The sequence below is a fragment of the Rhineura floridana genome, chromosome 18 (genome assembly GCF_030035675.1).
Source record: "Rhineura floridana isolate rRhiFlo1 chromosome 18, rRhiFlo1.hap2, whole genome shotgun sequence".
In the NCBI taxonomy this organism is placed as follows: Eukaryota; Metazoa; Chordata; class Lepidosauria; order Squamata; family Rhineuridae; genus Rhineura; species Rhineura floridana.
In genome coordinates this window covers 17195059-17207358 of record NC_084497.1, presented here as the reverse complement: position 1 = coordinate 17207358, position 12300 = coordinate 17195059, and the positions used below count along the sequence as shown (strand labels likewise).

Here is a 12300-nt window from a genome sequence, read left to right as displayed (position 1 = left end):
CTCTCCAGCTCAGTCATGTGTACCGAATTGCATAAAATAGGGTAATGTGTGCATAAAAATGCAGGCATTAGTGACATTAACAGACAAAAATGCATTATATTAGCAAAAATTACAGTGCAAAAACATATACATTGGACAAAATTGCATACAAACGTTCTCCTTAGGAAAAAACCCATTAAAATGCTGGTGAATTTTCAGGAGGACTTAAAAAAAATAATTCTCACACTGATGTGAAATGTACAGAAATTGCACTTAGGAGAAACAAAGAAAAACTGAGATGGTCAGATCCGCCTGAGTCTTCTGCCCCATTTAACATAAGAACATAAGAAAGGTCTGCTTGATTTTATTTTAATGGCATGGTTCTATCAGCAGTTCAGTTTCCAGTTCTTTTTCTAATGATCCCTAGCACAGAATTTGCCTTTTTTTCATAGCTGCCGGGTCGATCCCTTACCTTGTCATATGTTTCTCACCTTCAGTCATGGACTGGAAGTACATTTTGCCACTGTAGCGCCCATAGCCTGCTACCGTGCGCGCCCGCACTTGGAAGACATAAATGGTGCCAGCTTTGAGGTTCTGCACCATCACAGTGTTTGTAGGGCTCTTAACCGCCGTGGCGTTGAACTCACTCAGATCCTGCCAGGCAAACAGACGCCAGCTGATAAAATGAAACCGGGAGTGGGGGGGGGAGTGGTACCTTCTGGGCACCAGAAACTCATCCTCGGCATCCTCTACATCAGCGTTTTCCAACCTGGCGCTCTCCAGACATAACTGGACTCCAGTTCCCACCAGCCATGGCTAGCATGGCCAATATTCAGGGATGATGCGAGTTCATAGAATCATAGAATCGTAGAGTTGGAAGGGGCCTATAAGGCCATCGAGTCCAAGCAATACCCAACAGGTGGCTGTCCAGTTGGGAGTCCAACAACTTCTAGAGGGCACCAGGTTGAGGAAGGCTGCTCCAGTTTCTCAGCCTTCACTCGCCCCAAGTTTCCAAATCGTTCCCTTTGGCCAAGAACCTCCTGAAGTACTACAATAATCCCTGAAAGCCCTTCTCAGAGTCCTGTATTCACTCTGCACCATTGTACTTTTTTTAAAGATTTACAAGAGTATAACTTTATACAAATAATTATGCCTGTTGAGCAATCTATATTAAGGATAATACTTTTTTATATACAGTATACTTGTGCTACTATATTATCATACTCATACATAGCTATTCTGTGTCATTTATACAATTAACTGATGGATTTCTTTAAATTGTCTGAAGTTTTACCTGCATTAATGCTTGGAATATATGGAAATAATATGTATCTCTTATATGTATAGCTATCTTCTTAGGTTCCTAGAGAAGCCAGGGACTGAACCTCTACCAATCTTTGTCTGTCTGCCTGTATCTCTATCTCTGTCTCTCTACATATCTGTCTCTATCACAATTTATTCTCTCTCTCTCTCTCTGCCCCCCCTTTATACCTCTGTCTGTCTGTCTGTCTGCTCTCTCTCTCTCTCTGAACATCCCCTTACGTGAAAGTCACTCAACTTTCACCCCCCCCAAAAAAAGTCTCCCCCAAACCTCTGCACAGGAACGAGGTCTGGTGAAGGAGGTGTTGGCGTGGAGAGACTTCCACCCACCTTTCCAGCCTCTCTGCCCTTCCTCTCCCAGTGGAACAAGGATAGAGCTAGGCGAAGCGGGGGACCTATTTATTGGCTCAAAATGGTAGGCCCTTCCCCATCCCCCAGCTCCCGTTGGCCTGCAGGGAACCCAAAAATAGGTCATCAGGAGGGAACAGAAGGATTACCCTTTTCTACTGTGAACTGAAGTGTGGGCTGCAGGAAGGACGTGCGGGATTTCATTTAATCATAGAGTTTTAATTAGCTCTTTCCCTGATACACTCACCTCCACCCCACCATTTCTAAACTACTCAGTTTCTCATATCTGGGGAAAGAGTAGACCCCCACCCCCCTCCCACCACCAGCATTTCTGTCTGCCAAAGTTTCTTGCTCCTGACTCTGTCTGATTTATGAGCACCTAACTCAGTCTGAAAGGGTTCTCTCTCAGCCCTATCTAGAGATGCTGCAGGTTGAGCCTGGGGCTTTCTGCATGCAAAGCACTGCTTTGCCACTGAGCTGCAGACCTTCCCTTAAGATACAGGAGCATGGGAAGATGCACTGAAGGTGGAGCAGTCTAGAAATTTTCTAAAAATAATTATAATGTCTGCGAATTTTACTGCATTTTTTATTTTGCAGAAATGGGAAAGAGTGGATTTATGAGCTATCTCATTTACAACGTGGCAGAGATTGGATATGGACTGGTTTCTCCATCGCTGCGCCTGTATTATTGTGCTTTTAACTGCACTGACTTAAGTTGTTGTTGTTACCTTCTCTGGAAGCCTCCTTCTTGTTGGGGGCAGAAAGAGTAGGGATGCAAAACATGTAAACAAACTCAAGAGTGTCTTATGCTTACACTGTTAGCCACATGTTGCATTTCTCTTGAACAAAGTATAGCCCAAGGGTCACCAACATGGTATCTTGCAGCTGTTTGTGGACTTCAGCGACCTTAGTCCCTGAACACTGGCCATGCTGGCTGGGGCTGATGGGAGCTGTAGTTCAGCCACATCTGGAGGGTGCCATGTTGGGTTACTCCTGTACTACGCCACTGATCCAGGCTTTTCAGTCTTAAGGATAAATGAAGAGTCTGCTGGATCAGGCTAATGGCCCATTTAGTCCAGCATTCTGTTCTCACAGGGGACAACCAGATGCCCATGGGAAGCCCACAGGCAGGACCTGAGTGCAAATGGCACTCTCCTCTCCTGCAGTTTCAGCTGGAATTCAGAAGGATACTGCCTCCGACAGTGGACTTAGAACTTAGCCATTGTGGCTAGTAGCAATTGATAGTCTTGGTATTCATCAACCTTTGGTGTAGCCAATCTAGAAGGGGGCGAGCATACTGTGGCTGAAGGGCAAACAGACAACTCCAAATATTTTACTCTCTGCTTTGATCAGTGTAGGTCTTGCCCATTCTATTATGGCTCCTCCTTGGAAACATGATTGCGCGCGGACCCTGGATTTTGAGTGTGCTTTCCAATGTAGACTAGAGACACAACTCCAAGACACCAGCTTTTGCTCTAATAATGGGCACTCTTTGGTAACCCCCAGAAGAGCAATGGGTGGTATCCAAGGCACTCGTTCTGTTAGCACAAGATTTTCCTTGCACAACTGCACTGTCTCCTCCCCCTGCCCCCGTGTACATCCCGCACCATCCCGAAATCTGCTCTGGAGTGTTAGGAGAAGCTGCAGGACAGATTTGACAGAGTACATCTGGGGGTGAAAAGAGAGGGAAAGGAAGTTCAGTTGCACAACCATAAACCCTTGCCCTACCAGACTAGTTACTTAGCACTGCACTGGATACAAACATTCCCTTTTCCTTGACAGAAAGGTATCTGTCTACCTCGTCTGCAGGAATGAGTCAAGGGAGACAAGCTGGTTGGCCTCTTGATTGGACCAGCCACAGCAAGTGGCCTATCCTCAAGTGCCAGTGCTTTGATTTCTCAAGCCTCTAGCTTGGGGAGGGGAGGGGAGAGTGCCCAACCATGACCCCTCCCTTGGTACCTTCTCATAATACTGCAGCTCATAATCCAGGATGACTCCGTTAGGCTGGTCAGGTTGTGACCACGAGAGGGTGATGCTGTCCACCGTCCGGCTCACCTGGTGCATGATGGACACGGTGGAAGGGGCTGGAAGAGAAAGAGGGCAGTGTCTGAGCCAATGACTCTCTGGCTTGTGAGCATCGGCCTGCAGGAAGAATGACATTTCATAGGAAGTTCCTCCATCTGCTGATGCAACATCAGGAGCTTGTTGACCCACAAGCAAAGGCACACCATCTGCAACTGATGTGAGCACTGGATGACAATGGCACCATTGTTGTTATCAACCTGGTGTTGGTGAACTACGGTGTCCAGAAAGCTTAGACCAGAACCCTCTTTCTTCTGGGATCATCAGCCAGAGAAGCACAGGGGATCCTTGATTGTTTGTGCCATTTTTCTTCAAAACCTCCAGTGAGGGATGTTATTCAACCTTCCCCCTCTCCCCACAACTCGGTCATGGCTCTTGAGCTGCAACACTATTTAAGGCTTGATCTGGGGTTACCTGCTGCTGAAGCAACACTCAAAGCTTGCTCCAGTTCTGCACAGAGCAGTCCAGCCTGAACTCTTGAATTGCCTGAACCTGGAGCCTTGCTTTGCTTGAGCCTGCTTTGTGTCTTTTGACTCTACTTTGTGTCATTTGAGTATGCTTGTTTCGACCCTCCTCCACACCTGGCTTGGACCAGAACCCTCTTTTTTCTGGGATCATCACCTGGAGAAGAACACAGGATCCCTGATTGTACCATCTTCCTTGAAAATCTCCAATGAGGGATATTACACAGTCTCCAGGGACTGCTTGTTCTACTGCCAAATAGGTATTTGAACTTAGGTCTCTGGCATCCTAAGCCCTGCAAGATCCAATGCACTATGCCAGTGCAAATCCCAGAGGGTTTTTTTGGTGGTGGACAAGATTTCTTCATGTAAGAGGATTTATATAACCTGTACTTCTACTATAGGAACAGTGTCTGGGATGGCTTAGAACAACTTCCCTAAAACTGTCATGATAAGTAAATTTGTTGTTGTTATATGCCTTCAAGTCAATTACAACTTATGGCACCCCTATGAATCTTTTTTTGGATATATTCATAAGGTTTTCATGGTAAGAGGTATTCAGAGGTGGTTTACCATTGCCTTCCTCTAAGCCTACAGCATCCAGTATTCCCAGGCGGTCTCCCATCCAAGTACTAACCAGGCCTGACCCTGCTTAGCTTCCGAGATCAGACGAGATCGGGCGAGTCCAGGGTAGTATGGCCATAGTAAATAAACCCATTTAAAAAACTTAAAACAAACACAGAGATACACAGCAGATAAACAAACTGAAGGAGGAAGGGTGGGATAAAAATTTAAAAAGAAATGAATAAAGAAAGATACAGAATGCAAAAGCGATGCAAAATCAAAAGGGTCAAACCACAAAAAAGCTTTGTCAGTGCTGGTGGAACGCTTTGCCAATGGAGATCCCACCGATATTAGGCAGGATGGCTGTGTTTCGGTTCCCACATCCTTCCGGAAAGTGTGAATTTGGTATGTTTGCCTTCAAATGAAAACGGGACCTAATTTTCCCTCCATTCCTATACTACTGAGCTAAACCCTTCCCCTACAAGTGCCAGGTGTAGAATTGCCCCCCTTTTGACTGACACTACTCACATGTTGCTTATGGACAGGGCCAGCACACACACTGTTGTCAAATGAGTTGGGCTAACTCAGCACATTCCTCTTGACCCCTTCATGCATTTAGTAGCCGCAGGTAGGCTTACGGTTGCAGAAATGCGTCATGTAATCCCACAGCACATGAGACCCCAGCACATAAATGTTCTTGGCACTTGCAGCTCAGCCAGGAGGTCTTCCAAGGCCACCCAACTCAGCAAGAGTGCCATCGCCTTCTTCCCAGATTGCCTTCTGGCCCCTGTGCCAACAAAGCTGGATTCCTGACCTGCCTCCACACCTCCCTTTCCTTCCCATGCTCCGCTAGCACAAGACAACTCTCTACAACACATTCAGATCCAGGTCGGGAGGGGGGGGTTCTGGTGTCTTGGGAATGAGCGCTAATTTATGGAAACAGCATTGCAATGCTCAGGGCAATTCATTATGATGAAACTGACATGCCTCAGTTGGGAACTGTCAGGGGATGGAGAATTGTGCCAGGCAAATGAGAGAACAAAAGGACTCTTTTGTAGGGGCTTTGTAGCCCCCACAGCGTGATGGGACTTGATGGGGAGGGAAAGATTTACCTGGTCTTGTTGTTAATAAGGCTATGTGTCAGCTCTGTGTGTGTGTGCATCAGGGATGGGCGAGAATTTTGATTCGGTTTACATTTCAACCCGAATTGATCAAATTTGCACTTCCCAAAACAATATGAGAACCGAAACACAGCCATCCTTTGAAATTTTCACTTATCTGAATTTTGCAATGCAGTTTGCTAACCAAACGATGTTTACAAAAATGCATATTTTAGGGCAAAGTATGCCTAACAAGAAATATATATGAATGAAAATAACATATAAAGATGCATCATATGAGAAATGGCTGGCAAAAATGCATACATTAGTCAAAACTGTCTACAGAATTGTGTTTCTATTAGGAGAAATTTGCAATCAAATGCTGGAGAATTTTCATGAGTATGTGTTTTTTTTAAAAAAAAAAATCACAGATTGCTGAAGAAATGTGAACTGAATTTAAGATTGGGAAACAGAAACTTTCTACCCCTAGATCATCATAATATAGGAAGCTGCCTTATACAGGACCATTGGTCCTTTGAGTTCAGTATGATCTACACTGGTTGGCAGCAGCTCTCCAAGGTTTCAGGCAGGAGACTTTCCCAGCCCTACCTGGAAAAGCTGGGGACCTTCTATTTGCAGAACACATCCTCCAACACTGAGCTGCAGGCTTACTCAAAACTATGAAGGTAACATGTTTTACTCAATACTGAGCCTGTCATTAACAAGCATCAGACCAGTGTTGTGTTGAAGTGAGTGAAATAAGATTCTGGGGTAGGACAATAATCCCTCAACTCCTGAGATTGAATTAATCTTTTCAGAGGCAATTAAATTCTGAGAATTATTCAGAGGTGGAATGCCCTATTGTTAAACATGTGTTTCTCTGTTTTTTTCCCCTTAAACCCACAGCCTCTGACATGACAAGCCCTCAATGTGCATATTTCCAAGCCCAGAAATAAGTGACTTGGTGACAACACTAAATTTCACTAATATCGGGTTTATAGTGAAGTTTAGTGTTGTCACCACTTAATGACAACTCTAGGAAAAAAGTAAGATCAGGCCTAGGGCTCCTCTAGTCCAGCATCCTTTTCTCACACTGGCTAACCAGATCCCTATGAGAGGTCTGCAAGGAGGACCTAATAGTCTCATCCTCCATGGATTTGTCCAGCTGCCGTTTAAAGAAATCCAAGGATGGCACAATGAATAAGAGCATATCAGAACATAAGGTCCCGCAGGTGGGTCAGGCCAAAGGACCTCATCTCGTCAGAGCTTGGAAAAGTTACTTTTTTGAACTACAACTCCCATCAGTCCCAGCCAGCATGGCCACTGGATTGGGCTGATGGGAGTTGTAGTTCAAAAAAAGTAAATTTTCAAAGCTCTGCATCTAGTCCAGGTTCCTGTTGCCACAGTGACCAACCAGATGCCTATAGGAAGCCCACACTCAGGACTTCAGTGCAAAGAGCACTCTCTAAACCAGTGATTCTCAAACGGTGCACCCAGGCACACTGGTGCGCCCTAAGAGGTGGCTAGGTGTGCCTCAAATATTATGAAAGTGTATTTTAAAAATGAGAAGAAACCCATTTGTATAGGGTGTAATAGTTTTCTATAGTTTATTTTTATTCATAGTTTAAAATAGATTAACATATTTTTAATTTTGTACACAAAGTGCGCCAGAAAATTTTTATATGTTTCACAGTGCGCCGCGAAACAAAAAAGTTTGAGAATCACTGCTCTAAACCTACAATTCCCAGCAACTGGTAGTAAGGCATACTGTCTCCAACAGCAGAGGTAGACCAAAAACACTCTGTGGCTAGAAGCCATTATCCTCCATGAATTTGTCTAATTCCCTTTTAAAGCCATGCAAGTTGGTGGTTGTCACTACCTCTTGTGGGAGCAAATGCCACAGTTTATTATTTATTTATTGAAGGCATTTATATACTGCTTTTCAGGTGGACCTCACAAAGTTATTCACTTATTTAAAAAATATTTATATACCGCTATTCATTTTTTTAAAAAAAACACAGTGGTTCACAACATATACAACAAAATCAATGAATTTTTAAAAATCATAAATCAGTCAATTAGCTACTGCTTAAAGATACAGTCTCAGTTACCTGCCCAAGCCTGGTGACATAGGGAAGTTTTCAGCAGGCATTTAAAAATCAGAATAGAGGGTGCCTGCTGAATCTCTGCTGGCGGAGCGTTCTACAGGGCTGGGCTGTTGACACTAAAGGCTTGATTTCTTGTTGCCAACTTAGGGGATGACCAACGATATTCCAACAGATGATCTCAGTGATCACGCTGGGATATAAGACTTCAGGCGGTCCCTAAGGTACCCTGGACCTAAGTTGTTCAGGGCTTGAACCTGGCTTGGTAGTGGATGGGTAGCCAGTGCAGATGTTTTAACAAAGTTGTCACATGTTGATAGCTGTGTGCCCCCATGAGCAGTCTCGCTGCCTCATTCTGCAGTAGCTGGGGCTTCTGAACCAGGCCAAGTTTAGCTAAGTGCTGTGTGAACAAGTCCTTTCTTTTGACTGTCCTGAAGCTTCCAACATTCAGCTTCTTTCGATATCCCCAAGTTTTATTATGAAAGGGAGGGAAATTTCTCCCTATCCAGGCACACACAGACAGGTGCCAAACTGTGTTTTGGAACATTTCCGGGAATGAGTTGCACTGAATCCTTTGACCACCTCTGTATCTCCAGCGCTGAAATAACATTTCCCTCGGGTAGGCGAAGTTAGTGCTTGGACAGCAGCACATGGCTCAGCTTTCCCAGAGTCATCTGGGGGCTTTGCCAGCACATTTGTAGTGACATACTTTATGCTTGCTATGGCCTGGATTACCCAAGGAGGCGGGGTTGGAGGCGGGTGGGTTGATGAAGTGTGAACGGCCATCGAACGTGGATTTGAACCGATCCTTTGTTTTCGCTGAAAACTGCCCAGACTAAAATTTAAATGCTGATTTATTTATTTTTAAACTAAGTGCAGAAGTTTGTTCAGGGGAGAAAATGCTCGTCAGTCCCGTTCCAGCCAAATGACCACACCAAAGCGCCATGTCCACACAAGACAATTTGTCCCTCTTTTGCCATAACTCATATGAACATTGCTATTTTTTAAAAAGATGTATTTTAAATTGTATTTGTTTTTAGTTACTGTAAACTGCCCAGAGAGCTTCGGCTATGGGGCGGTATACAAGTATAATAAATAAATAAATAAAATAAAATAGAGGTTGCTGATTCATTTGTTGTTATGTGCCTTCAAGTCGATTACGACTTATGGCGACCCTATGAATCAGCGACCTCCGAGAGCATCTGTCGTGAACCACCCTGTTCAGAGCTTGTAAGTTCAGGTCTGTGACTTCCTTGATGGAATCAATCCATCTCTTGTTTGGCCTTCCTCTTTTTCTACTCCCTGCTGTTTTCCTCAGCATTATTGTCTTTTCTAGTGAATCATGTCTTCTCATTATGTGTCCAAAGTATGATAGCCTCAATTTCATCACTTTAGCTTCTAGTGACAGTTCTGGTTTAATTTGTTCTAACACCCAATTATTTGTCTTTTTTGCAGTCCATGGTATGCGCAAAGCTCTCCTCCAACACCACATTCCAAACGAGTTGATTTTTCTCTTATCCGCCTTTTTCACTGTCCAACTTTCACATCCATGCATAGAGATTGGGAATACCATGGCTGATTCATAGGGTCGCCATAAATTGTAATTGACTTGAAGGCATATAACAACAACATATGAACATAGGAAGCTGACTTACATGGAGTCAGACCATTGGTGTATCCAGCTTGGCACTGTCTATACTGACTGGCAGCAGCTGTCATAGAATCAAAGAATAGTGGACTTGGAAGGGGTCTATAAGGCCATTGAGTCTGACCCCCTGCTCGATGCAAGTTAATCTAAGCTCTCCAGGGTTTCCGGCAAGGGGCATTCTCAGTCCTACCTGGAGGTGCCGGGGATTGAATCTGTGATCATCTGTGTGCAAAACCGATACAGTTCTCTGCCTGCAGAGCTACAGCCCTTCTCTTAAGACTGTGGGAAGCTGCCTTATCCTGAGTCAGACCACTGGTCCACCCAGAGCTGTATTATTTTCAAGGACTGGCAGCAGCTCTCCAGGGGACGTTCCCAGCCCTACCTGGAGATGCCATTGGGGACTGAACCCGAGACCTTCCGCATGCAAAGCAGATGCTCTGCCACTGATCAATGATCCTTCGGAGTGGAGAAGCTATTAGCGCCACAAGGGCTGGAGAAACTTGGCCTGAATGGATCTGCTGATATGCAAACGAGGTTGGGAATGGGGATGGAAGACCCTCTCTCGCCCCTCCCCATGGCTTTCCTTCCCGGCCGCAGCTAAACTATAAAACAGCCAAAAGTGCCTCCCTTCAAGCTGCTTGTCTCATTGTGGGAGGGTTGGGGAAGGGAGGGAGGGGGTCAGCTGAAATGTTGTCTACAATGACCCTGGACCACATGCCAGCCATGAAAGCACCGTCCTTTTCTAATGTCCCCTTTCAAGCCTGAAACCTTGCCAGCACCAATCCATTTGACTGTTTTTCCCTGTTCCCCCACCTCTCTCTCTCTCTCTCTCTCTCTATCTATCTATCTATCCATCTATCTATCTATCTAATCTGTCAGCTGCCAGGTTTGCAGAGCAAATCTCATCCCCATGAAGAAACCTCCCTCCCCTAGCAATCAAAGGAGCTCGTTGGAGCAATCGGTCTCACCCTCCTGGCTTGGGTTACGTGCAGCAGAATCCGTCTCTGATCACAGTAATCCCCATAACTCGTGTTGAGTCCCAGGAGCGGTAGAGCCCACCAAAGCCCTCTCTTCCTCCCACCCCCCACCCCCCAGGAGTGCCAAGGAATGAGACAGGACAAGGAGGAAGGGCAGAGCAGCTGGGAGTTCTCTGGACTCTCCCCTCCCTACGAAACTTTACTCCATCCGTCTTCTCCGAGCATCAGGTTACCATTGGCCACCATCGAGCCAACAGGGGAATTCTGGTATTTTCAATTAACGTCCAGCAGACACGGCTGTGCTCTGAGGTCAGGGTCAGAAATGTCTCGTGGAAGGGCAGTCGTGGGGGGCGGGAAAGGGTTGGGGAGAAAGGGAAGATACATGGAGCTGGAACAAGCAGATGGATATACGTCACTTTTCCTTATCACGGCAGTGTTTTGGGGTAAATCCAAAGTCAGGATGGATGAACCTCTCAGTTTCAACTTCTCTCTTTTCCAGGCTTAAGTTCAGCTCATCCCATTTATTTATTTATTTATTTAAGGCTGTGTGAAAATTCACACACAGTTGTCACACATTTCTCCTAATAGACACATGATTGCAAGCAATTTCCCCTCGTAGAATGCATTTGCTGATATGCACAATATATGCCGATTGGTGCACAGGTTTTGGATTGCAGAACTGCATCACACAATTCGGAGAAGTGCAAACTTTAAAGGGTAGCTGCATTTCCGTTTGCCTATCAGTTTGGGAAGCATGGATTAATCCTTTCAGAGATTTCTGTTTAACACACCGAGGTCTCCTGTGGGGATGGGATCAACTGAGGGGGCAGGTCTTCCACATGCAGCTCAGCTGCTTTCTTGATGTTTGCTTTGACTGCCTGAAGAGGGCTTATGTATCAGGTGGATCTCAAGGTTTCTATACCTGCTCCTTCATACCAGGAGTGGCTTTAACCTGTGGCCAGCAGATGCTGGTGAACTCCCATAATCTCTGACCATTGGCCATGCTGTCTGGGTCTGGAGTTGGAGTCCAACAGCATCCAAAGGGCCACAAGTTAGCTACTCCTGCATTATACAGGATACCTGAAGTTGTTCATGCTCTAGTGACCTCCTACCTGCTACAATGCGCTTTACATGGGGCTGCCCTTGAAGAGGGTCCGATGGCTGCAGCCAGTGCAGAACGTGGCTACTAGGTTGGTAGGAAAGGGCAGGGGAAGCAATGGCATCCCATCAAAGGGGGAGCACTGGCGATCTGTGGAGGGGACTGAGTGGAGCCATGGCAACCTGAGGGGGTGGAGGAAGTGATGATCACCCATGTGGGGGGCAGAGGGACTGTTGGCAACCCATGGAAAGGGCAGAGGGAGTGATAGTAACCGTGGGAACAGGGGGAGTGATGGTGACCCATGTGGGGGTTGGGGGAGTGATGGTGACCTGTGGAGAGGGTGGGGGGAGCGATGGTGATCCGTGGGGGTTGGGGGGCATTGAAAATTCATGTGTGGCAGGGGAGACCCATGGAGGGGAAGGGAGCCCTTTGCCAGCTTGGGGGGGGAGGGGGAAGAGGGCTTTGGGGACGGTGGGCGAGGTTGGTGAGCAAAGTGAGCTGCGGCAGAGTGGCTAGTAATAATACTATTAATAACAACCATCTAATCACATGCACTGAAATCTCGCAAAGCCGAGGCAACACATTTATAATAGACTTCCCAGTGGCTACATCGTTGT

The 12300-nt window shown here is 45.9% G+C and overlaps 1 protein-coding gene and 1 non-coding gene across 3 annotated transcripts in view; both read right to left on the bottom strand.

Annotated features, from left to right (window-relative positions):
• EPHB2 (EPH receptor B2) overlaps positions 1-12300 on the bottom strand; it is a 148158-nt gene that overhangs the window by 35461 nt on the left and 100397 nt on the right. For both annotated transcript variants that reach the window (XM_061602144.1, XM_061602145.1), the window contains exons 6-7: positions 3607-3731; positions 471-633 (exon numbers count right to left, since the gene is read on the bottom strand). In XM_061602144.1, coding sequence (XP_061458128.1) covers positions 471-633; positions 3607-3731 — 288 coding nt within the window. The remainder of the gene's footprint in view (positions 1-470; positions 634-3606; positions 3732-12300) is intronic.
• LOC133372996 (5S ribosomal RNA) lies at positions 4779-4897 on the bottom strand. The gene has a single exon (XR_009759594.1). It is a non-coding gene; the product is annotated as a 5S ribosomal RNA (ribosomal RNA).